Source organism: Narcine bancroftii, chromosome 4, assembly GCF_036971445.1.
Source record: "Narcine bancroftii isolate sNarBan1 chromosome 4, sNarBan1.hap1, whole genome shotgun sequence".
Taxonomy (NCBI): Eukaryota; Metazoa; Chordata; class Chondrichthyes; order Torpediniformes; family Narcinidae; genus Narcine; species Narcine bancroftii.
The window spans coordinates 236,405,196-236,433,060 of record NC_091472.1 but is presented as its reverse complement, the minus strand read 5'-3'; the positions used below and the strand labels follow the sequence as shown (position 1 = coordinate 236,433,060).

General features: G+C 40.6%; 1 protein-coding gene across 3 annotated transcripts in view; it reads left to right on the top strand.

The window, feature by feature from the left end:
- Positions 1–27,865, top strand: part of LOC138761738 (dynein regulatory complex protein 11-like) — a 320,096-nt gene that overhangs the window by 198,176 nt on the left and 94,055 nt on the right. For all 3 annotated transcript variants that reach the window (XM_069934395.1, XM_069934394.1, XM_069934396.1), the window contains exons 13-14: positions 5,855–5,937; positions 13,877–13,984. In XM_069934395.1, coding sequence (XP_069790496.1) covers positions 5,855–5,937; positions 13,877–13,984 — 191 coding nt within the window. The remainder of the gene's footprint in view (positions 1–5,854; positions 5,938–13,876; positions 13,985–27,865) is intronic.

Below are 27,865 nucleotides of genomic sequence, written 5' to 3'. Positions count from 1 at the left end.
GCCAGAGAAGGAAAAATGATGGAGTCATTGAAAAATCCCCAACATCCTGTTCATCACAAGTAGAATCACAAAAGTTATTATTTGTTTATTATCACATTTCTGAAACCATTTGTCTGCGTCATTTTTTAAATTTCATGTTAAAAATGACATTGCTCTGAGGTTCTTCTTCTGCACTAGTTAACTCTTAACATTTAACATTCAAATAATGACCATCACACAAAGCAGACCCTTTAGTCCAACAGTCTATTCTGACCAAGTTGTCTTCTCAGGCTCGTCCCATCTGGTTTCACTTGTCCAAGATCCCTCTCAACCTTTCCTATCCATGTCCCTGTCTAAAAATCTTTCAATGTTTACCACTTTTTTTGACTGCTTGTTCCATATACCATCCAGCCTCTGTGAAAAAAGAGATCCTTACATTCCCTTTTAAATCTTGTCTCTCTCTCTCTCTCTCTCTCTCTCACTTTAAATCTATGCCCCCTCATTTTTGCCTAGGCAAAAGACCTTGACAATTTACCTTATCCATGCCCCTCATATTTTATAAACCTCTGTAAGGTCCACCTTCCGCCTCCTGTGCTTCAGGAAAAAATGCCCATCTTATCTTCCATAATATTGACTGCCACTTCCTGACTGCAAGAGGAATAGAAGGGGCTGAATATGTCAAGTATGTACTCTCAGTGGAAGAGCATTTTGATAAGAAAGACCACAACTCTCTCGGGTTTAGCATAGCTATGGATGAGGATAAAGTCAGACAAAATGGGAAGGTGTTTAATTGGGGAAGTGCTAATTACCAAGGAATGAGGCAGGAACTAATGAAAGTAAATTGAAAACAGATGTTCAAGGACAAAAGCACAGAACTAATGTGGATGAAGTTTAGGGACCATTTGTGCTGGGTTCAAGATAGGTTTGTCTCATTGGTACAGGGAAAGATGGTAGGAAAAGGGAACCAGGGTTGAAAGGTTAGGGAGCTAGTTCAGAGGAAGAAGGAAGCATAAATTAGATTTAGGAAGTAGGAAACAGGAAGGACTCATGAGAAGTATATGGTAGCCAGGAAGGAGCTTAAGAAAGGACGTGAGAGAGCTCAAGGGGGCATGAGAAGGCCTTGGCATGTTAAGTTGACCCTAAGGTGCTCTATGTGAAAAACAGAAGGATGACGAGAATGAAGGTGGGGGCGCTAAATGATAAAGGAGGCAACATGTGCCTGGAGCTGGAGAAGGAAGGGGAAGTCCTAAATGAATACAGTACTTTCTTCAGTATTCACAAGTGAAAAGGGCCTTGATCTGGGTGAGGTTGGAATAGAACAGGCTTGTGTGCTGGACATTGATGAGATTAAGGAAAATGAAGTGTTGGATCTTCTTAAAAACATTATGATTGTTAAGTCCCCGGGGCCAGATCTAATATACCCCAAGTTGCTGTAAGAAGTGGGGGAAGAGATAGCTGGGGCAGTGGCTATGATCTTTGAGTTATCTTTGGCCACAGCAAAGCTGCTGGAGTATTGGAGAATGGGAAATGTAGTCATTAAAAAAGGTAATAGGGATAATCCTCGGAATTCTAGTCCACTGAGTCTTATGGCAGTGGTGTGAAAACTATTGGAGAGGATTCTTATAGGATCTAAGAGCATTTGGAGATAGATAGCGTGGGATTCGAACCCCAGTCCCAATCGCTGGCGCTGTAATGACATTGCAATAACCACTATGCCAACTGTGTTGTAGATCTGTGTTTAAGTCTCCTCTCATCCTTCTTCACTCCAAAGAGAAAAGTCCCAGCTCTGCTAACCTTGCTTCATAAGACTTATTTCCCAATCCAGGCAACATACTCAAGGATAGTCAGCATGGTTTTGTAAAGGGAAGGTCATGCCTCACAAGCCTAATTGAGTTTTTTGAGGTGGTAACAAAAGAAATTGATGAGGGTAGAATGGTAGATGGGGTCTACATAGATTTTATTAAGGCATTTGACAAGGTTCCTCATGGGAGACTCATTCAAAAAGTTATAAGGCATGTGATTCATGAAACCTTGGCTGTGTGGATATAAAAAAATTGGCTTACATGTAGAAATCAGAGAGTCGTAGTGGACCTAAAGTATTCTCTGGAGGTCAGTGACTAGTGGAGTTCTGCAGGGATCTATTCTGACACCCCTGCTCTTTGTGATTTTTATAAACGACCTAGATGAAGAGGAGGAAGGATGGGTCAGAAAGTTTGCAAATGATAAAAAGGTTGGAGGAGTGTGAATGATGCTGAAGGTTGTCCTAGGTTGCAAAAGAATATAGACAGGATGAAAAGTTGAGCAGAAAAGTGGCAGATGGAGTTCAATCTGAATAAGTGTGAGGTGATGCATTTTGAAAGGACAAGCCAGAAGGGTGAGTACAGGGTTAATGGTTGGTTACTTAAGAATGTGGATGAACAGAGGGACCTTGGGGTCAAAATCCATACATCTCTCAAGGTCACTGCACAGGTTGATAGGATAGTTAAGAAGGCCTATGGGATGCTGGGATTCATTAATAGGGGAATTTAGTTCAAGAGTAGAGAGGTCATGTTGCAACTCTACAAATCTCTAGTCTCCTAATTGTAGCAAGGATGTGGAACCTATGAAGAGGGTGCAGAGGAGATTTCCCAGGATGTTGCCTGGATTGGGAAATAAGTCTTATGAAGCAAGGTTAGCAGAGATGGGACTTCTTTTTGGAGTGAAGAAGGATGAGAGGAGACTTAAACACAGATCTACAACACAGTTGGCATAGTGGTTATCGCAATGTCATTACAACGCCAGCGATTGGGACTGGGGTTCGAATCCCACGCTATCTATAAGGAGTTTGTACATTTTCCCCATGTCTGTGTGGGTTTTCCCTGGAGGATCCGGTTCCCTCCCACCGTTCAAAACATATCAGGGGTGTAGGTTAATTGGATGTAAATTAGGCGGCACAGACTCATGGGCCAAAATGGCCTGTTACATGCTGTATATATTAATTAAAATAAATTAAAATTAAATTCTGAGCGGCATAGATAGGGTAGACAGCCAGATCCATTTTCCCAAGGCAAGAATGGCAAACACCAGAGGACATGTGTATAAAGTGAAGGGAGGGAAGTTGAAGGGAGTCATCAGGGATATGTTTTTTTACACAGAGTTGTGGGGGTCTGGAATGCCTTGCTGGGGATGGTGGTGGAGGCTGAAACATTTAGGGAAATTTAAGAATCTCTCAGACCGGCACATGGATGGAAGGAAAATAGAGGGGTACAAGGTAAGGTGGGTTCAGCCTTTTTTTTAAAGGAATATATGGGTCAGCAGAACATAAAGGGCCAAAGGGCCTGTACTGTGCTGTAATGTCCGATGTTATTTCTGCCCTTTCCTTATAATTCAAGCCTACCAGCCCTGATACAATTTAATGATGCCTTTCCTGTACCAAGGTGACAGAACTGCACACAGTCTGTGGTCTCACCAATTACTTGTATATTGTTATGCAACATCTCAAATCCTGTGCTTATTGCCCTGACTGATAAAAGGAAGTGTGCCAAAATTAGGACTTTAATTTGTTGGCCAATCTTATCTTTTTTGCATGAGTATTTTAAAATCAATGGAATTACACTGGACTTAAAATGCTCTCTAACTGACACCTCAGTCACTTATACTGTCTCACTTATCAAAAGGAGATTCAGTGCTGTGCCCCTTCTAGTAAGACCATGTATATATGTTTGAGAAAATAGTCTTGGACACATTAAATCAATTCTGCCCTGACTTTGCATTGTGAGATTCCCAGTCAAGATGAAGGAATTTGAAATCACCTCCTATTATTACTTATGGCTGTCTGTGATCTCCCTACTTATTTAATTCTTATTGACTATTGGGAACTAATAATACAACTTATTCAAAAGTTTCCTCCCCCTCTTATTTCTTAGTTCTATCCATCTAACCTGATTAGACAATCCTTCAAGAATATCCTCTGAGTGCTGCTACTTTGTTCTTCTGATCAAAAATGCTATTCTCCCTCTTCCCTCCTCTACCTCTTTCTCATTTGTAGCATTCATACTCTGGAATCTTGTGCTGACAGTCTTGCCCATTTTCTAGCCATGTATTTGTTATGACTGTAATATCCAAGTTATATATACCAATCAATGACCTGAGTTCATCCACCTTTACCTGTGAGGCTTCTTGCATAAAAATAAAGGCATCTTAAGTCTGTCAGTCTTACCCCCTCCTTTGACTTGTCCCTGCCCATCCTGTTGACTGCTCAGTTTAATATTTAAATTTTAATTAGTCAAAACTTGCTCATCAGCTACGCCTCTCACTGCCAGACTAGTTTAAATCCTCCCAAGTAACACAAGCAGCTCTCCCCACTACCTTCATACCTTCCTTGGAGAGAGTCCAATGGTCCAGGAATCTGAAGGCCTCCCACATATGCCAGTCCCTGAGACAGTATGTATTTCTTGCCTCACTAGATCATGGCACAAGTAGTATTCCTGAAATTGCAACCTGAGAGGTTCTGCCTTTTAACTTCTGTTATAGCTCACTAAATTCTCTTTGCAGGAACTCATCTCTTTTTCTGTCTGTGTCATTGGATCTATGTGGACCATAACCCTCCCATTTTAGAATGTCATGTGCCTACACGGCCCTAGAACCAGGCAGACAATACATCATCTTGGAGTCTCACGCACTCATTGCTGGGATGATAAAAAGAAGTAAGGAACAAATAAATGTAAATATTCACTATAACCTCAACATGTTGAGCCACCAAACTCTGTTTCAAAAGTGAATGTTTATTTTTTCAGTGTAGTTTTAAAGTAGGTAATGGATAGTTTTTAACATCACAGCACATTTATTCAGAACCTCTTTCAACATACCAGGTGTAGATTGTCAATAAATCAACTTGACACTAATACATATTTTCAAAGTGTTCTAATCTTGCTGAAACTTGGCAACTTTTTGACATACTGTGTATTCAATATACTCAGAAGTTGAATAAACAGAAAAATGTTGAACTTTGAAGATGGAATCAAAGCTTTTTTTAAGGCAATTAGTCATTCCAATCAAATGAAATATTACCAAAGGTTCAGTCACTTAAATATTTGACCAAAAGGCATCCCACAGTCATTTAAGTAACTCCAGTCTGTCTCATTGTTTGATTTGTAATGTGAATTAATCAAATGACTTTGTTTAGTTTCATGTTTGACAGCTAATTTGTATTCATACCATTCGATAAAACTCACAGTTACCACACAAGTGAAATGGTGTGACAGCATCAATGCCATGAAGTTAAGCATCCTAGAATTCTAAAATGATTTTCTGAAGTTAAAAAGAAAGATAGGGATAAACAAGACTCATAATCATATATCAACATTAATGCTATCTGAGAATTGTTCCATGCTGATATTGTCCTTCAAATGTTAAGGAGATATAAAGCCAAATGGCCTCATCAGCAATACAATCAGCCTGTATGACAGCTTCACTAAAGAATAAATGGCCAGCAGTCCAGGTTATTTGTTTAAAATATTCATCTGCAGATGAAAAATTAGGAAACTGTCATGAAATTATGTTGTTTAAACCTTTCTGTGATGTTTGCCTAACTGGATAATTTTAGCCACAGATTTATCATGTTGGGATTTGAAAAATTGCACAGAGAGAGAAAGAATGCATCTGCATGACTCATGATGTATCTTTTCAATAATGTGTTTAAGAAAATGCATAATTCATGCAGTAGTAAAAGGCAGGATTCAGACCATTGGAATAATTTGATATATTTCTCACCATTTTGCTTGCACAACAGAAATGCTTGTAATTCAAAAAATAACATATTATTGGTGATTAATAGACAAAGAGAATTATGATATTGATGTAAACAAGCACTAACTCTAACATTCAATTTATATAGGACAATTGATTCCCTCTATGAAGAATTAGTTCGTGAAGGTCTGCTGATAAAGCCAGAAAATATCCAACTTTCAGAATTTAAAGGTATGAAGGAATTGTTTTTACTTTCAGAAAAAGTTTTGGCAAATCATGACTGCAAAATGAGCAAGCAGACTTTTGTTTTCAAATTCAAATCAGCTTTTAGAATGTCCTGCAAAATGTTACTACAAATTTGACTTTTATTAGAACAATAATTTTAAGAATGGAGGTTGAATTTAAACCAACCAGTCTTATGCTCAGAATGTTGGAATCTAAGGCATTAGTCATTCCAATCAAATGAAATATTACCAAAGGTTCAGTCACTTAAATATTTGTCCAAAAGGCATCCCACAGTCATTTAAGTAACTCCAGTTACTTAAAAAGATGCCAGATACGCATCTTTTCCAAGTTCCCTCTCCTGAGGATTTGGATCATGCAATTAGTGATGACATTTGTAGAACATTCAAAAGCGCCAGGAGGGTGGTAAGCCATACTTTGTGGATTTGGGTACCACAAAGAAGTTAACTGTCTATAAGAGAAAGACCATGAGATGTAGGAGCAGAATTTAGTCTGTTCTGCAATTCAAATCATGGCAGATGATAATAGTGAACAAAGAAAATTAAATCTTGAAATTACAGCTCCTAGAGGATACTGTGTAGAACCATGGGTCATTTAGTGATTAACTTAATGTTGATTCTAGTAAAACTTTTAGATGAAGTCGTCCAGCATAGCAGTTATCTGAATGCTTGACATTCACCTGGAGCTTCTTGTATTTGTCCAAGATGGAGGAATAAGCAAATTTAATTTGGAATGGATTGAATTGAAACAATTAAATTGTAATTGTCATGTGCACTTGACAAATGGCAAATAGCAACTCCCAACAAGCAATGTCTACCTGCTTCCTTTTTCAAGGGTTAAAGTTAATTATTAGAATGCCTGTTAGATCAATAAGTAGCTGGGTCAGATATTGTGGTCAGGTGGAAAATTTGCTTCTGACCATGAACAATGCTATACAAAATAATCCAGTGATTTCTTCCGCTTAGATTTCACTATTTTGAATGTTATTTGCTATCAGGTATCAGTTCTTGTGTCCAGAAACAGTTATGGCATCAGACAACTTGAACAGGAAGTAAACAGCATAAGTTATCTGAATGTTTACACATTTTACCAAGCACAAAACAAAAATTAACATACACCAATGAGGTTAAGCTAGAAGCAGAAATATAAACAAACTTCTAAAATTGAAATATGCATGATTTTATTTTATTAAATGTACTGAATGTTTAAATATTCAGCAAATGTGTACAATTTACACAAATAACATTGTCCTTTGTGCCAAGGAAGTCAGATAGCCCCATTCAGTAAGGTACTGCACCTTTGAAGCAATATGGGCCAAACATTGCAAAAAGGAATTGGCAACTTAGTCATCATAGTATGAAATGGACCAAAGGACAAATTTCCATGCTGTATAACTCTGTGATTCGTTGTTACACACTCAGGGCCCTACACTTGTTCAGAGAGAAGAGAGTAAGTGATTTTGTCAATTCATTCAATTGCATTTAGTACACAGAGCAGTCTACAACACCCATCCTATAGAGCAACAGAGATTCACTCATAACCACTTACAACTTATGACATTCAACTGCATTGTGCAAGCCTCAATACCCCACTGTGTAATTGAATACTGGATTTGTTCACATCCAGACCCCAATCAGCAAGAATTGGTAAGAACATCTCCACAATCTCCATCAGCATTGGAGAACCACAGGGCTGGGTTCTTAGCCTCCTATACTCTACTCATTTCACATCTATGACTGTGTGGCTCGGTACGACAACAACAGCATCTACAAATTTGCTGACGATACCATGGTAGTGAGTTGTATAAAGTGGGTTGATGAGTCAGCATACAGGAGGGAGATTGAAAACTTAATGGTGCATCAACAACAATGTCACCAAAACCGAGGAGATGATTGTGGACTTTAGTAAGGGAAAACAAGAAGTGTATAATCTAGTGATCATTGGGGGATTGGAAGTGAAGAGTGTGAGATTCCTGGGAGTCATTACCTTGGGGGACCTTTCTTGAACCAAAAAACTAATGTCATCATGAAGAAAGCTCATCAGCGCCTCTACTTCCTCAGGAGTTTGTGGAGGTTCGGTGTGACATCTGAAACCTTGGCAAACTTCTTCAGATGTGTCATGAAAAGTGTGCTGACCAGCTACATCATGGCATGGTATTGGTGCACCAATACCTCCGAATGAAAGCCCTGCAAAAGGTAATGGATATAGTCCAGTACATCACAGGCAAAACTCTCCCTACCATTGAGAAAATATACATGGAACACTGCCATCAGAGGACAGCAACAATCATCAAAGATCCATACCACCTAGGACATGTTCTGTTCTCGCTCCTGCCATCAGGTGCCACAAAACTCATACCCACCTGCTTCAGGAACAATTGCTACTCTTCCACCATCTGACTTCTAAACCACAAACTTACTTAGAGACTCATTTAAGGTCTATTACTTTGCACATTATTTATTATCGAATATTTATTTTCTGTTTGCACAGTTTGTTCAACATTTTTTGCTTACATTGCTCTCTTTTATGTAGTCTTTTTCTTGAATAGATTTCAGGTTTATTGTCAGAATACATGCATGACATCACATACAATCCTGAGATTCTTTTTCCTATGGGCTGGGCAGAATTACTACTTATTGGTAGTGAAAAAAATGTCAACAAATAAACATATGTAAACAAGTGACTGTGCAAAACAGGGAGGAGAAAAAAAACAAACAACAAAGTGCACAAGTAAGAGTCCTTAAATGAGACCCTGATTGAGTTTATTGTGGAGGGGTAGCAACAGTTCCTGAACCTGGTGGTCCGAGTCTTGTGACACCTATACCTCTTTCCTGATAGTAGTAGCAGCAAGAACAGAGTGTATGTTGGGTGGTGTGGATCCTTGATGATTGCTTCTACTCTTCGACAGCAGCATTCCCCGTAGATGTTCTCGATGGTGGGAAGAGGTTTGCCTGTGATGTCCTGGGCTGTGTTCACTGCCTTTGGTAGGGCTTTATGCTCAAGAGTATTGGTGTCCACATATCATACCATGATGAGGCCAGTCATCACACTTTCCACCACATATCTGTAGAAATTTGCCAGGATTTCCAATGTCATAACAAACTTTTGCAAACTCCTGAGAAAGTAGAGGCACTGATGTCCTTTCTTCACAGAGCCATTAGTGTGTTGGGTCCAGGAAAGATCTTAAATTTGCTCACCCTCTCCACCTCAGATTTCCCAATGATCACTGGATCGTACACCTCTGCTTTTCCCTTCCTGAAGACAACGATCAGCTCCTTGATTTTGGTGTTGTTGAGTGATATTGTTGGTTCACCATTTGGCCAAGTTTTCAATCTCCCTCCTATATGCTGACTTATTGTCTCCTTTAATACAATGCACTAATGTGGAATCATACAGTTTACAGTCACCGATAAGCAGAAATTCTGCCTGGACCACCCAAAAATGAATGGACACGACATGAGGAGCTCATCAACTTTTTTTTTGCAATATTTTATTTTGAGAATTTTCAATCAACCTGCAGTCAAAATGAAGAATAATCAAAAAGAAAAACATCAATATCGATAATATTAACAAAATAATACGAATATCGATCCACATGTCAATATTAAAGATAGTGAGAAAAAAGAGTCAAATATGATTCAATTATTATAAAGAAAGAAAAATTACAATAATATTACAAAAATCCAAATTCAATGTCCATGTTGGATCAGTGGGAAAAAAAAGATAATAGAGAGAAAGAAGAACAAAATAAGAGGAACCCTCCCACTCAGCAAGAAACAAGAAGCAAGAAGAAAAGGTAAGAAAAGAGAAAGAAAACAAAAAAGAAAAGATTGGATGTAAACAACTGACTGTGCAAAACAGAAAAGGATAAACCTGATTCCCATCAAAGGACAAATAACCTGACTTATCTAGGGTCCTCGGTGCTGTGAACATCGTGGGGGGGAGAGACAGGAGAGGGGAAATCGTTAAAGATTTACCCCAATGTACCTTAAGAATGAATTCCATATTCTTTAAAATACATCATACCTGTTTCTGAGGTTATATGTAATCTTCTCCAGGGGAACACAATTATGCATTTATATCTTCCAATGGGATAAACCTAGTTGGGAATCAGATTTCCAAGTAACTGCTATGCATTTCTTGGCCACTGCTAAAGCGAGCTTAACAAATTTTAATTGCTATTTTGACAACCTCATTTTAAGTCTTATGTCTTCTAAATTCACCAATAAAAATAATTCAAGTGCCTGAGGGTATCAAATTCCAGTAATTTTTTTTCCAGGAGATGACCCAAATCTTCCCAGAAAGGCCTCACTTTGGGGCTTGACCAGGTTAAATGCAAGAAAGTACCTATTTCTTGACCACATTGAAAATATTGGTCTGATAATTCCGATTTGAATTTGTGTCACTTTTGTGGAGTAAGGTACAGCTGATGCAATAAGTTATATTGCACCAGCCGATACCTTACATTAATCGTGTTAATCATGCTGTCCCGACATAAGTCGGAGCAGTAAAATGCATCAATTTCTCTTCCCAAATCTGATTCTCACCTTTGTCTTGATTTATCATGCCCTTGTTTAAGGGTTCCCATCTGAAGTCAGGAATACGTTTTTGAAATAAATTTTTTTGTGCTCCCCTTTTGAACCAGAGCCTCTATTTCGCTACACTGCAGTGTTGGGCCTAATTTGTCCCTTAAATAAGATCTTAACTAAAGATAGCAGAAAAAAGATGTATTTAAACTCCATATTTCTTTCTAATTTGCTCAAATGTCATAAGTTGTCCCTGCTCATAACAATCCTCAATACACTTGACCTCTCTCTGGAACCAAATGTCCGGATTTTATGATCAATCGTTAATGGAATTAACATATTTTGACACCGGAGTGTTTTAGGACAAAGGACCCCCCACCCACCCCACCCCCATCCCCAAATTGGACATTAATTTTATTCCATATTGTAATATGCTTTAATTTGGGGGAGGGGGGCTTCTTTTGGGCCAGATAATAATTTAGAATTCATTTATAATATAAGGTTTTCTGCTACCTTCTCACTAACCTTATGCAACTCCAATATTACCCATGAAGACTTGTCTCCTCCATCAAAGAGGGAGGTGACAAACTTCAATTGGGTTGCCCACAAATATTTTTTGAAATCCAGGAGCGATGAGCTCATTGACTTTATAATTTTGCTGTCAACTTCCAACTCGACCACCAATTCACTTGATCCCTATCAAGCAACAATGACCCCTTTCTCAATCCCTCTATCTCCAACTCAGAATCAGAATCAGGATTTATTGTCATGAACAAGTCATGAAATTCGGTATTTCGTGGCAGCATCACATGTGAGGTTATGCACTTTGGCAAGAAAAATAAAAGAGCTGAATATTATTAAAAGGGTGAAAAACTACAGCATGCTGTTGTGCAGAGGGACTTGGGAGTGCTTGTGCATGAATCGCAAAAAGTTAGGTTTCAGGTGCAGCAGGTTATTAAGAAGGCAAATGGAATGTTGGCCTTCATCGATAGAGGAATTGAATTCAGGAGTAGGGAGGTAATATTTCAACTGTATAAGGTACTGGTGAGACCACACCTGGAGTACTGTGTCCAGTTCTGGTCTCCATATTTGAGGAAGGATATACTGGCTTTGGAGACGGTCCAGAGGAGGTTTACTAGGTTGATCCCTGGGATGAAGGGGTTGACTTATGATGAAAGATTAAATCGTCTAGGATTGTATTCACTCGAGTTCAGAAGAATGAGAGGAGATCTTATAGAAACATATAGGATTATGAAGGGTATGGATAGGATAGATGTAGGAAGGTTTTTTTTAGCTGGCCGGGGTAACTAAAATGAGAAGACACAGTCTCAAGATATGGGGGAGTAGATTTAGGACAGAGAGGAGGAAAAATAGTTTTTCCCAGAGAGTAGTGAATGTTTGGAATTCTCTATCCAGGGAAGTGGTTGAGGCTGCTTCATTAAACATATTTAAAATTCGGTTAGATAAATTTTTACATGATAGAGGAATTAGCGGATATGGGAAGAAAGCAGGTGGAGTTAGATCATAAATTAGATCAGCCATGATCTTATTGAATGGTGGAGCAGGCTCGATGGGCCATTTTTGGCCCACTCCTGTTCCTACTTCCTATGTTTCTATGTTCCTATACAAACACAGATACTATAACCATCTTATAACTTTACTATAAAATTTTAAAAAATAATAATGTTAGGATTCCATTCTCTCAATTCCTCTGTCACTGTCGCATCTGCTCCCAGGATGAGGACTTCCATGCCAGATTATCAGAGTTATCCTTTCTCAACAAACAACATGGCTTCCCCTCTACCACCATCAACTCAGCCCTCACACATATATCCTCCATTATCCACACATCTGCCCTGGCCCCCTCTGCTCTCACATGCAATGAGAATAGGATTCCTCTTGTCCTCACCTACCATACCACCAGTCTACAACTGCAACATATCAACATCACTAATTGCACAACCAACTTCGTGATCCCACCACCAGACACATCTTTCCTGTTCTTCCCCTCTCCACCTTCCACAGGGATCACTCCCTTCATGACTCTATTGACCACTCCTCCCTTCCCATCATTCACCCTCTTTGCACCTACCTCTGTGATTGCAGTGTCACATTACATGAAATTTCTTTTTGCCTGCTGCAAGGCAGACAGATTTCACACTGGCAGGAATTGCTTAAGCGCCTTTTACAGTCTTACAGACAGACTTACAGAGAGAGAAAGAGAAGCAAAAGAGAGTGCCGCCCCCCCCCCCTCCCCAGAGTCACCGAGTGTCCATAGATTTGCCTCCAGCGCTTCCACAGGCACACAGTGTCCAGTCCAAACCATTGGCAACCCAAGCTCCAGATCTAAACTTCCGACACGGTCAGGAACCCTTCAGTGCCCTCAGAACTTCCTTACATCCCGGTTCCGATATCTGGTACCCCTCCAGCCAATTCGAGCCAGTCTCTAGCAGTCTGCAGCCCGGTGCAAGGCTCCAGCAGCCCACAGCTTTCTGCGGCTGAGAGACCAATGCATGTGGCAGATTCCTCGCCTCGAGTCCCCAGCAATCTGCCACATGCATTGGTCTCTCAGCCGCAGAGCCCCCTCACTGGTCTGATGCCGTGGTCACCGTCCCCGTGGGCCATCTTCTCCTCTTCTCCTCAGATGGTGTGTGATCTTCCTGTCTTCTGGTGCCCTGGTCCAGTCCTCCGCTTCCCCAGAGTCTGCAGCCGCCTGTGGCTGCTGTCGATTAATAGGCACCACCATCTTGGGCAAAGATCCGCGATTGCGGTATTTTAAAAAAACCACCATCGGCTCCTTCATCAGGCCATTCGAAGCCTGTGTGGAGCTGACAGCAGCCGACTGGGCAGCTGGACCCTGTGGGAGCCCTGTATCTCCAATCCCCACAGATCCGCACCAGCGGCAGTGCTGACACTACCAACTCCGGATGGTGGCAGAGTGTAGTCTGACACTAATATTAATTTTGATCTTTGAACTTCATAATTTAATTATTGCAAATTTCTGCAGAGACTCAGATCTTGTCATCAACAGCATACAGGTCTTTGATCTCTTGGGTCAGCTGGATGCTTAGATAAATAGACTAATTTTATATAAATGAAGTTACTACCTTGAGGAGACACCTCATTGATTTAAGACTTGGGTTATGGAAGAGATTACCAAATCATCCCAACTCCTCCTCAGGTTATTTCATTCAGTACATAACTCATCTTGATCCAAGTCCAAATGTTCAGTAGCACATCCAAAATCTATGTAGGTAGCTGATAAGAAAGATATTTCAGTTCAAATGCATTATCATACTGCTCAATATTTCAAATAACTCTAGGAAGATTGTGCTGTCATGACAAGCTCATTTATTTGACGCAATTTTCATACTTAATTCCTCATGTTTTTTCTGGTTCAGGTGAGTACAACTACCTGGGCACCACACTCCGCCAAACAGATATCGAACCCATGCCATCTCTCCTGGATGTAAAGCAGCTGATCACATTGTATGGGATTCTTCCTTTGGGTAAGAGCCTGATAATGATAATTAAGACTTTAATGCAGTATGCTCAATGCTTAAACCTGGAAGAGCTTAATCAGTATTTCTAATCTGTCAGCATCGAATCCTGCAACATTCTATTTCAATGTTCACTTTCAAGTTTATTGTAACATTATCCTGGTACAGTGAGAAAAGTTCTTTTTGTAATCAGTCCAGTAAATTAACTGAACATGTCCACCTATAGTAGAAGAGCATATTACAGAAGATATTATGGCCATAAAAAGATCACTTAATACTTAGCAGGGTAACATGAGGTTCATTCAGGGGCCTGATGGCTGTGGGGAAGATGTTGCCTTTGAACCTGTTGGTCCACAATTTAACACTCATGAATTTTATCCCCAATGGAAGGAGACAGAAGAGAGTATATAAGATGGGATGGGATGGTATGTTGGCTGTGGATAGAGTGGAGAAGATTTGAATAATGTTCTGAGCCGTAATCACCTTCTGCAGTTTCTTCCAACATTGGAAGGACCAATTCCCATACCATGCTATGAAGTATCCGGCTAGGAAATTTCTGTTAGTGCACCAAATAGAAGTTGTTGAGGGACAAATGTGTCCACAGTCACATTAGTACTTTTCAAATGATATAGATGATAACTTACTTTTGTTAAAAAAAAAGGTCATGACAAATCAGGTACCTGAGAAAGATTGTGAGATCAGTTAATTAGCTTGACTTCCACCCCAAAATATGTTGTTGAATTGCACCTTGCATGAGTCCCAACAACAAAATTTTTATGCAACTTCTCCCACTTTATTGGCCAGAACTCAGGAAAGATTCCCAACATACAGGCTTATGTTGGGGAGAGGATTGTTTACATACAAGATCTTTGCAACTTCTGGCAGTGAGACTACCCTCCTGAAGTCACTTGCCACATCAATTCCATGCTTGTGTAACCTGTGGGAAGAACAATGAGTTAAACTTAACTATTTTCACATTAATTACATTCCACATAAAGATTGTTAGTTTGAACATGGATTGAGTACTTAGGAACATGTGTAAACAGTCTTCAGTGAATGTTGGAGCTATCTTTATAAATGTCCGCTAAATGCTGCCAAATGATGAATATATTGAATATAGTTTCAATAACAGTCATTTTATTGAGCTGAGAGTTCCAATTTATGTTGCCAGTGAATGAAACGTGGTTGCCACAATGATTTGCATCACGACATGTGCATCGGATGCAGCAAAAGCAACAATTGAGCTAATGTGAACTGAGTCCAGAAGTACTTGATCAATTTTGTGATTAGTATAATTTTACATAAAATTGACCTCTTACAAGGACTGCATGTTTCCTGCAGTCTACCATACTTATACCCAACCTGACGAATACATGTTACCACATTCACCCCTCATTTCTTTTTTAAAAAGAGTCCAGCAGGGTGGTCACAAATTAAGTCTTTCAGGTGGTCTGATCATTTGTTGGAGCAGTCTAGTACTGTCTGTGACTGGTGCAGTAATGAAGTCCTGGACAGTCTTGGGCATCTGTATGTGCATATCAGTGCTGTGCTGGTGGATAAGCAATAACGAGTCTGGTGTATCTTCTGTTGGGGAAGAGACAGAGTACCATGGTTCAGGTGCATATTGTGTGGTCAGGGTTGAGAGGGATGTGGGGTGACAGTGGAAGTCTCCAGGGCCCCTGGAGGAGACAGATCCCTTACAGAGACAATGTCCTCATATTCATCAGGATATGCCATGTAGGCATATTGGGAGTTGGCATAGAGGAAATGGACCCCTTCAACCAGAAGGTCGGACTTGTGACTCTTCACATGCTTCTGGAATAGCCCGGCCCTGGGATGTCAGCCACACTGGCAGCAGGGTCCCTGTCGCAGATAAACATACGTTCATGCGGTGTGGCATTCGTGGCAGTACATAGAAGGGACCTGATGGAGTGGAATGCCTCTGGGAGGATCTCTTTCCAGTGGGAGACTGAAGGCCCCTAGATTGCAAAGCCAGGTGTTCTCCCTTTCCACTTGCCCTTTCCCCCAAGGATTGTAGCTAATGGCCCTGCTTGTGGCAATGCCCCTGGCCAACAGGTACTGGCACATTTCATCGCTCATAAAAGAGGACCACCGGTCGCTGTGGATATAACTGGGGAAACTGAATAGAGTGAAGAGACTGAGCGAAGCGTTGATAATTGTGGGGATGGCAAAAGGGAAACAGGAATATTCGTCAATGACACTGAGGAAATATACATTGCTGTCTGTGGAGAGCAGGGGTCCTTTAAAGTCAACACCAAAGCACTTAAAGGGGTGGATGACATTTATCAACTGTCCCCTGTCTGGCCGGTAGAAGGGTGGTTTGCACTCCATGCAGACCTGGCCGTTCTTGGTCATGAATCTGATCTCTTCAATGGAGTACGGCAGGTTGCGGGCTTTGATGAAATGGAAGAACCTGGTAACTCCAGCCAGAGTTTGGTGGCAGAGATTATTGTGGAGGATTTGTAAGCTGTCAATCTGCACATTGGCACAGGTCCCGTGGGACAGGGTGTCTGGTGGCTCATCAGGTTTCCCCAGCCAGTACAAGATATCGTTATTGTAGGTGGACAGTTCAATTCTCCACCTCAGTATCTTGTCATTTTTAATTTTGCCCCACTGCTGGTTGTTAAACATGAATGCAACTGCATGTTGGTCAGTTAGCAGGGTAAATTGTTTACTAGCCAGGCTTGGGCCTCTTTCTCGACTGAAGAATGTTGGATTTTGGGGCTCTATAGGGTACAGGAAAAGAAAGCAACTGCCTGCCTTCCTGGTTAAGGGTGGCAGCCAGGGCAAAGTCTGAAACATTGCTTTCCACCTGGAATGGGACAGATTCATCCACATTGTGCATTGTGGCCTTGGCAATGTCTGCGGTTGAAGGCTGCACAAGCCTCCACCGTCCGAGAGAAGGATGTCGATTTGACAAGGGACTGAGCCTTGTCTGCGTAATTAGGGACCCATTGGGCATAATAAGAGAAGAACCCAAGGCACCTTTTTAGGGCCTTAAGGCTGTGGAGGAGTGGAAGTTCCAGGAGCGGCTGCATGTGATCAGGGTCTGGGCCAATGACTCTGTTCTCAATGACACAGTCAAGGATGGCATTATTATACGTGAGGTTAAGGAGGTTAGCAGTTTGGAGGAATTTCTGGAGGTTGGCGTCATGGTCCTGCTGGTTGTGGACGCAGATGGTGGCATTGTCAAGGTATGGGAAGGTGGCCTGCAGCTCGTACTGGCCCATCATGTAGTCCATCTCCTGTTGAAAGAACAAGATGCTATTCGTAATGCCGAAGGGGACCCGCTGGAAATAGTAGAGGTGGCTATCCACCTCGAACCCAGTGTATTGGCAGTCCTCCAGGTAGATAGGTCGATGGTAGAAAAGACCCGATACTGTGCAATTTGATTCACCATGCCGGCTATGCGGGGGAGGAGTTATGCATCTAATTGTGTGTACCTATTGATGGTCTGACTGTAGTCAATGACCATCCTGTTCTTTTCCCCATTCCTCACTGCCACTACCTGCGCTCTCCAGGGCTGGTGTTGTTTTCTATGTTCACCTCCTTAAATAAACGCTGTACTTCTGCCTGAATGAAGGCCATAATCCCAGCACTGTACCATCTATATTTTGTGGTAATGGATTTACAGTCGGGGGTGAGGTTGGTGAAAAATGGTTAAGGAGTGATTTTAAAGCCCACAGTTCGTGTGTGGTGAGCATCTGGGTTGTGGCCATGTATGATATGGCAGGGGAGCTGGAGGGTGGGTGGAATGTAGCATTCAGTTTGAACATTGCTGGTTGGAGAGAGTGTGGGGCAGATGGGGCCCATTGAACTCCATCATCACGCTTTTAAGGTGAAATTGAAAATCAAGTCCCAGAAGTACAGAGCTGCAACATTACCAAAAGTTTAAAGTCTTTATTGTCTGTATCCCGCACTTCTGAGTCACTACACAGAAGCCCCAGACATCCGCCGTATGAGATCTGGAGGTCAAGGACACCTTCTGGTTTACTGGCATTACTGTGAGGGAGAAGTTCCATATCGTGTCGGGGTTCATGAAGCACTCTGTGCTCCCACTGTTGAATAGGCAATTCATCAAGTGGCCATTAGCCTTAATGTACATCATTGACCTGGTGAGCTGATGCGGGGTGTCCTGGTTGAGTGTGATAGAGGCCAGTGTCGAGTTGCTGCTTGTCGCTGTAACAGAGGACAGCAATGTCCAAGATGGCAGCCCCCAAGGCCCACGCGGAACTGTTGGATCCCAAAGATGGCAGCGTTCAGAATGGCAGACCCCACAATCCGCACACTAAGCTGCGAGGAAGAGGTTTAGACTTACACACTTTGGCGTAGTGTCCCTTCTTCCCGCAGATGGAGAAGGTTGTATCCTTTGCTGGGTAGCGTTTCCTCTGGTGCTTACCCAGTAGTACCAGAAGTAGCACTTCTGGTGCTTCTGGAGTACCATGGCTATTGTTGGGTCATGGACAGGACAGGGCGAAAGTGTTGGGAAGCGTTTGCAGAGCACTGCTGCCATGGTCGACTTGTTAGCAGAGAGAAGGGATGGTGGTGCGTCACAAGATGGTAGCACCCAGGGTAACCTCAATGTGGCCACATTATCTTTTTTTTTTAAAACTTTATTTAAAATTTTATAACATGAATAAAATAAAAATTACATTTAAAGAAATAATAAAAAATAAGATAATAAAAATTAGAATACTACATCATTAAATTACACAAATTAACCCCCCCAATAATTATAACACAACATTAATCGTCTAATTTAAAATTAGTCCAGCCCTCCCCCCCAAAATAAAGAGTGAAGAATTAATTAACAATGTTGTAAATAAAATAGAAAAAACCCCACTTACAAAAAAAAGGATAAAACTTAACAACAAAAAAAATTACTAACAACAAAAAAAATCAATACTAAAATAATACCCTTAAACATATATTTAAATCAAACATAATACATGTATTTAACAAATGAAATCCACTTTAAAACTAAGTTCAAATATTAAAATCATATATCAACCACATATCTGTTATACAAAAAATCATAATTAATAATACATAAATACAGAATTTCCATTAATACCAAGTTTCCTTTATAATTCATCGAGAGAACAAAAACATCCCTTAGAAAAACAATCAGATAAACTTTTTATTCCCTTCCCCTCCCCTTATATAAAAAAAAGAAAAAAAAGAAAAAAAAGTTCAAACTCTTATAAAATTCTCCATATTCTTCATTTATATCATCTTCAAAATTCTCTATTGAAATTAACTTAATTTTATTAAACTCTTCTCCCTCAATGTATTTGTACTTGATTTTCTTCTTTTTCTTCTTATCTTCCTCTTCATCTAATTCAACATCCTCAATTTTTGACTTATTATCTTCTGTGACATCATCCTCTTAAAAAAGAGAGAACAAAAAACCCTCGCCCCAAAAAAAGAGAAAAATAAAGGAGAGAAAAAAAACCTCCTAATTCCCTCTCAATTACAATCAGAAAACAAAAAGAGTTTTAAAAAATTATTCATTTAAAAAAAAAATAATTAAAAAAACCTTCACTTATAAACCCAAAAATTAAAAAGGAAAAAAAAACAGGTCGGAGGTCACGACTACCTCCACCTGTTTAAACCACCCAAAGCGGTAACTCCCCCAAAATATTGGGTGTGAGATAACTCACAGGTAGCTGATGACTTCTGGAAACTCGTGCCCACTCAGTTCTCTCTCCCAACTCCCATTTCATTAAACTATCATCATTATTTAAACTATTTAAACTCTTCTCAAAAACAAAGATAAAAGATTTATTTTTTTAAATCAACGTTACCACTTCGGTCACCATTGCTTCCATTTCTTTTAAAAATCTGGATCCCACCTTACATCTCTGCTCTCTACTCTCTTTGGAGACCTTAAAGGACTACATCGTTCCTGAAACTGCATGATTGGTAGAGACTGAGCAAAGTCCATAACCTCTTTAGGATAGTCATAGAACTTTGGCTGATTTCCATCCTGAAAAATCTTCAGTACCGCAGAATACCTGAATGTTGCCTTATGTCTTTTTTTCCACAACCGTTCTTTCACAGAATTAAATTTGCGTCATTGAAACATAATTTCTTGACTCTAATCTTGATAGAAGAAAACAGGATTATTCTGAACCATCAAAGGTGATCAATTTGCTGGGCATTTCTAATAGCCGTACGTAAAATTGTCTCTCTGTCACAATAGTTTAAACAACGGATCAGAACAGGTCTTGGATTCTGTCCTGAAAAAGATTTTCTTCTTAAAACTCTATGAGCACGTTCCAGTATTAAACCTTCAGGGAATTTATCCTGTCTTAACACTCGTGGAATCCATTCATTAAAAAATTTTCTTGGATCTGGTCCTTCTATGCCTTCTGGCAAACCAACAATTTTCACGTTGTTCTGTCTAGATTGATTCTCCAAATAATCAACCTTTTTTGCTAAATTTTTATTTTGGATCTGCAATGTTTCAATTATTCTATTTTCGTCTTGCAGATAATCCTGTACATCGACTAAACCTTTTCACACATTTCAAATCTTTCAATGGTTTCAAGCTTAAAAGTTCCATTAATGGCTTCCGCCATCGCATTAATCTTGGAAATAAACAGGTTCACAAAATTAGCTAAGTGACTCAATACAGAATACATCTTATCTTCAAGATCCTTAACAAACATTTCAACAGAAGTAGATTCAGGCATAATGGGGTCTTGCTGTTCCATGGGATCTTCTGTCTCTTCCCTTAATTTAGTATCTTTTCTAGCAGTTTGACTTCGTATAAAAATCCCTCTCAAAGTCCCCCCAGCAATGCCAGGAGACTGAAGATCAGGATTATCTTTAAGCCAAATCTCTTTAATCATCTTCATTGAATCGATGTCTGGTAAACATTGTAATTGAAGATGCATTTTGCAGCGTCACCACTGTAGCAGTCGAATGACAGCTCTTTAACTCTCCAGCTGGTGGCGCCCCAGCTGATTCAACTGTCAAAGTCTCAGTAACAGCACTCACAGTGGCCGTTGTGTGAAATACTGGCATCCGGCCAGCCCTTTGTTCTGAAAGGTGCTGAATGCGACCTTCAGAGAGCCTTACTGGTATAAAACGGAGTTTCAATGACGAATTCTGTACGTCTTCTTCTGGATCCATTCTACGCTGAGTCCTGGCTTCTTGTAAACAAGCAGGCCCAGACAATTTCGGAAAATGTAGTTTTTTAACAGTCTGTTGATGTTTTTTTTTACCTTTTTTTGCATATAAACCACTAGGCACTGATCCAGCACCTCTTATTATTTATAAACTTTTAAAAGAACTTTAATGGGCATTTAAAGACAAAACAATAAATCAGAGTCAGGAGAGGTCTGGAAGGCACGTCTGTTCCCTACGCCATCTTGCCACGCCCCCCGTGGCCACATTATCTGTCGAGTAGGCCTCCATATTCTGGAAGGCCACCTCCAGCGTACCTGCAAGCTCAACTGCTCTCCGCAGACTGAGCTCCCCTTGTTCCAAAAGTCTCTGGTGCATGTAGTTTAACCAGATCTCGGTGACATAGGCATCCCTCATCATGTCCTCAGTGTACTCAGCAGCAGTCGCGGTCTTACATTCACAGGCCCTTCACAGGGCTAGAAGGTGCTAGGTATTCAACTCACCAGGTCACTGTTAGTGGGTTACTAGAAGCTGCCTGGCATAGACAACATTGATCTTCCACAGGTCCTGGCCTTTAAGAATGTCCAATACCTCCTGGTACGATGTGGCATTCCTGTTCATCAAGTACACCAGGGTGCTGACTTGGGAATGCAGTACCTGCAATTTGTCAATCTCTGACCGCACGATGGCTGAAGATACCTGCAGGAATGCTTCAAAACAGCGTGGCCAGAGTTCAAAGCAGGTAGATGCCTCAGGCAATTGAAGGTCAATTTCCAGCTTTTCTGGCTTCAGGATCTACTCCATTGCAAGAACTTTAGAGAATAAAATTGATGCACCATCAATTACTCAAAGACTGAGGGTTGAGAAACCAATAGGCTTTTATTCACTAAAGAATAAGGGCACATACACACTGTTTTGACTGTCCTGCACTGAGGAGGGGGCTGTAGAACAGTCATCTTTATACAGGAGCCTGTGGGAGGGGCCACAGGTACAGCCAGCCAATGCGTGTGCTTGTCCAGACAAATACATGCAACATTGGTTTACCACGGTTTGCTACCATGCTGAAAGACTGTTTAAACATACCTGTAATACACAGCTGGTTAGGCCATTTGACCCCTTGTCCATGCTCAGCTATCCAGTAAGAACATGGCTTCATGCTGCTTTCCTGCACAATCACATTATTCTCTGATTCACTCGATATCCCCAAATCTTGAATGCACTGAACAACTATACCCCTTTGGGGAGAAATTCCAACAATGTACTAATCTTTTTGATGAAAATAAAAATCGCTTCTCACCCCAGTTCAGAATGGCCAAACAGTCATTTGGATAATACACCGTAGAACAGCTGACCCCTATCTCCTTTCCTTCAGCTCCCCAAGCCCTTCCCTCTCCATTCAGAGACCTGTACTCTCCTCCATCACCTCAGCTTTTTTTGTGGCCTACCCCCTTTACCCACCTATGACCTCTTACCTGTTCACCTGTGCTCTTCCCCTGCCTCTTCCTTTCCTGCCTCTCGCACTTTTTAATCAGTGCCTGTCTGCTTTTTGCTCATACCTTGACAAAGGGCTCAGGCCCAAAACATTTGTTATCCTTTACTTCCTGTAAGATCCTGCAAGACCTGTTGAGTTTCTCAAGCACTTTTGTGTAATAACTGCAACTCCAGAGTCTGCAGAATTTCCTGTTCAACTATGTTCAGAATTCCAGCATGGGATACCCTTTCAAATGAAGAAGGTTAAGAAAGTAACAGTTCACAGACTATTTTAGCCCATCTAGTAGAAAACAATACATATATAATTTTTTTAAAACATTCACGTCAGGTAAGTCCTGTAGATACCTTGTGTTGATTGTTGAGCAAAGTCACGTTGGTGTTCGTTTATTGTCACATGTATTAAGATGTAGCAAGAAAGATTTTTTGTGACTAATCCAGCTCATCAAATCATAAACAGTACAAAGTTGCAGAGAGAAAGAAGTTATAACAGAACAAAGCAACATTATTTTACTTGTAGACGGGCTTGTGCATGAATTGCAAAAGGTTTGATTACAGGTACAACAGGCTATCATGAAGGCAAATGGAGTGTTAGCTATCACTGCCAGAGGGATTGAATTTAAGAGCAGGGGGATAATGCTGCAATTGCACAGGGTACTGGTGAGGCTGCACCTGGAGCAGTGTCTGCTGTTTTCATCTCCTAACTTGAGAAAAGGAGGCAGTGCAGAGTGATTCGCTGGATTAATTCCAGAGATGAGGGGGTCAACATATGAGGAGAGACCGAGTCGCCTGGGACGATACTCGCTGGAATTTATAAAAAGGAAAGGGGAACTAATAGAAATTGAAAGATTGTTAAGATAGAGGAAAGAAAGTTGTTTCCACTTGTAGGTGAGTCTAGAACTAAGACATTTCCTCAAGATAGGGGAGTAGATTTAGGACAGAGATGAAGATGAACTGCTTTTCCCAGAGAGTAGTGAATCTGTGGAATTATTTGCCAAAGCAAACAGTGTAGGCTACCTCATTAAATCAATTTTCAATCAATCTATCAAAGTTAGATCAATTTTTAACATTGTAGGAAAATTAAGGAATACAGAGAAAAGGTCTTGGAACTGAGTCCACATCCATGTCAGCCATGTTCTTATTGAAAGGCGGAGCAATTTTGACGGGTCAGATGACTGATTTCTTCTCATATTTCTCATTTTCTTCTATATGGTTCGTTCTGGAGTCTGATAACAGGCTGAAAGAAACTGTCCTTGAATTTGATGGTGCATGATCTCACACTTGTGAATCTTCCTGACATGTGGAGGAAGAAGAGAGAGGCTGGGTGCAATGTATTATTTAATGGCTGCAATGTATTATTTAATGGCTGCTTTTACAAGGAAGTAGGAAGTGTAGATTGGAGCCAATGGTGGAAAGGGAACTTAGTGTCTTAAATGCATGCTTGGAAATTTGATCACAGCAGAAGCTAACAATACAAAAAATCCACCATGGTATACTGTGCATGTTTTAGTAAAGATTCAGACACCACTAGAATATGAGAAACTGCCTCATCTTCTGAAAGAGAGAATAAAAGAAAGAAAATTGGTGCAGTTTATTTTTGCTACTGTTTGTCATACGTAACATGGTTAAATTTTCTTGTTCCATGGGACTTTCATTTCTGTTTTTAAGGTCTCTGGGGTTGTGGGAAATCCTGTGTTCAAAGTTTTGTTCTCAATCGATGCAACCTTTGATCATTGTCTAAACATGGTGAGATTAATTTTGAGATGCTGCTGGATTGATGCAGCAGAGCTCCTTCCCAGTCTATATGCACATTCACAACATTTAGTTTTGTTTGAATTTTTATTGCAATACTCTTGCTCACTCTCTCACACCCTCTTTTGCCATTGAAGTTATGGGAGATTCTATAATAATATTATTTGTAATGAAAACAAAGCATTAATTGCTTTGCTATCTTTTTTTCAAAATTCCATGCAATATTGTATTTCAGAATAAAGTGTTTTCATTTTAATTCTGCATTTTAAATGAACTGTTTTCCTGAAAAATCATTAGCCATTTAGGAAGTGTCCAGTAAGTGCACACTGAAATCTGAAGGTTTAAAATGTAAATAGCTAAATCGAGTTCATGTTCTCTTTCATCAGTGCCTAATTAATGGAAGCCACTTGGGATACACATTGGCTTAGGAAAAGAGCACATTAATAATTCATTCAGAATTGAAAGGTGGATTTCCCGCAGACTTTCTAATGGGAATACTACCAATATCAAATGGAAACCAGGCGGATCATTTGGTGCTTACTGAACATATGAGTTAAAAAGTCAACTGAGAATTGAAAATATTTTCTTTATATTTTTATTTAGTTTTTTTTTATATTTACCATGAGAAAGTTGAGAATGTATATCAAATACAGTTAACAGTTGTTAGGTTGCATCCAACACATCTCTGAGTTACAATAATTGGAACTGCAGATGCTGGAATCTATGAACATAAATAGAGAAGCAGGAGAGACTCAGTGGGTTATGCAGCACCCATGAAGAGAAATGGACTGCTATCAAGACTAAAGTGGGAAGGAGAGATAACAAGCATAAAGAGTGGGGGAGGGGAGTGGTGGCTGGGGATAGGCCAAGAGGTGATAGAATATTGAACAAATGAAGGTGGGAGAGGTGGAAGACAGGTAGACTTGCTAACTTCCACTTCAGCTTCTACTCCAAGTCATAAAATCATCACTAAAACAGGCCCACAGGTCCAGGTTTTAGTCTCATTTGCCCACATTAGGCCCAGAATCCTCCAATTCTCTCCCATCCATGTCATTATCCAAGTATTTCTAAAGGACATACACCTGCCTCCATCACTTTGTTCCATATACCCACCATCCTCTGAGTGAAGAACTGTCCCTCATGTCCCTTCTTAATCCCAACCCCATCACTTTATAGTTATGCCCTCTCATCTCAGATTCTCCTTGTCTTGGAAACAGACTGTCACTATTCACATTATTTATGCCCTTCGTGATTGACCTCAATAAGACCTTTTCTCAATCTCCTATCCTCTAAGGAAAAATAATGAGTTTATCCAGTCTGTTATGATTACTCAACTTCTCTAATCATGGTAACAACTTTGTAAATCTCTTGTACCCTTTCCACTTTTATAATATCCTTCCTATGGCAAGGCGACCAAAACTGCATACAATATTCCAAGGCTGATTACTGCATACAATATTCCAAGGCTGATTAGGCATCCTGCATAACTTCAACAAAATGTCCCATATTCAATGCCTGGCTGATGAAAGTAAGTCTCCCAAGCACCCTCTTCACTAATCTGTCTACGTGTGCTGCCATGTTTAAAGAGCTATGTACCTGGACCCTTTGATCCCTCTGCTCCCTAATACCCTGTAGGACAATGCCATTAACAGTTTGTTTTACCCAAATGCAGCACCTCACACTCTTCTGAGTTGAACTGCATCCTTATTCCAGCTCTCCATCTGATCTAGATCCCATTTCAAACCCAATTAAATTTCTACCTTCCATTTGGACAATTTCTGATACTTCTCTTTGTGGACCTCCATCTCCTTTTCAGGATATAAATTATCCAAAGACACCTGTACTGTGTCTTGTAAAGATGTGAAATCTTTCTCCCAATCTCTCCACACAGGGACTAAGGACATAAATCAAAAAGTAGGAGCTTTGAGGTGGTAATCTCAGGATTACTACAAGTGAGAGGAGGAACAAGAGGATCGAGCATATGTACACATGGCTGAGCAGTTGGTGAAGAGAGGAGGAGTTCAGATTTGGGATCTTTTCTGAGACAGAGGCAGCCAATATGAGATACTAGTTCAAGTTGCACCTGGACAAGAGGGGGACTAATATTCTGGAGGGAAATTTACTTGATGCACCAAGGAATCTTCAAACTAGTCTGTGGGGTGGGAGGCAGAGAAAACCATGATAGACTTAAAAATGTAACGATAGTGAGGAAGGTAAAGGAAGTGCATCGAAGCAGAACAGGGTGGTGGGGGCAAGCATTGAGCTGAGGCAGGTCAACTTTGTTGTGCTTATTTCAACCCAAGGAGTTCGACGGGAAAGTGGATGAACTTAGAGGTTAGATAGGGGCTACTGTAGCTATAATTGAGACATGGTTGGAGGAGGACCAGGACTGGCAGCTCAATATTCTGGGGTACCGTAGTTGCAGATGTGATAGGAACAGTGGGAAAAAATGGGGAGAGGGGAGAAGTTACAATTTTCAGCAAAGAAGTGATCACCATAGCCCTTAGTGAGGATGTTGCCAGAGAACTATGGTGTGAGGCAGTAAAGATGGAAATCAGGAGCCAAATAGGAGTGGCCACTTGATGGATGTGCACTACAGGCCACCAATTACTGGGAGCTAGAGGATCAAATAATGAAGAGAAACTGCTGAAGTCAGTAAACTTAGCAGAGCTGATACTGCAGGTGATTTCAACTTCCTCAACATTGACTGGGAATGTTAAAGTGTTAGAGGATTGGACAGGATGAACATTGTTAATTAAGTCCAGGAAAACTTTCCACAGTAGTATGTGGATCGGCTGATTGGGGAAGGGGTAATAATTGAAAACCTTCTTCTGCAAATAATGTTGGTCATATAACTGTGGTATCGGTAGGAGACATGTAGGGACAGTGACCACAATTTAAGATAGTTAAGAAAAAGGATATTCACTGATCTTGAAGTTTGGCCACTTTAGAAATGATTAGACAGGAGTTAACACAAGTTGGCTGGATGCAAATGTTCAAGGGTAAAAGCATGACAAATGAAAAGTGTTTAAGAATATGACAAGGAAGGTCATGTTACCAGGAGGATAAAGGGCAGCAATAACAATGTAAAGCAAGGCTGGCCAAACTCTGGCCGCCACGCCATCTGCAGCCCATTGCCCATTTTTAAGTGGCCCATTAGGAGAAGAAAAGAATGGCGGTGCTGCTGGTGTTGCAGTAATGGCAATGTTTCAGCTGGCGCAGAACCAAGTCTCAGTGCTCCACCACAGGGTTCAACCACCCAGTCTGTCTGCCGTCGGCTCCATACAGACTTTAAACAGCCTGCTAAAGGAGCTGACGGAGGTTGAAAACTGCTGTTTGGCCTGTAACTCCTTATATTTTTCTGTATGTGGTCCACAACCTAAAAGGTTTGGCCACCTTGACATAAAGGAGCCCTGATTCGCGAGGGAGATCAGAATCAGAATGTATTGCCATGAACAAGTTGTGAAATTCGATGTTGGCAGCAGCATAGAACAA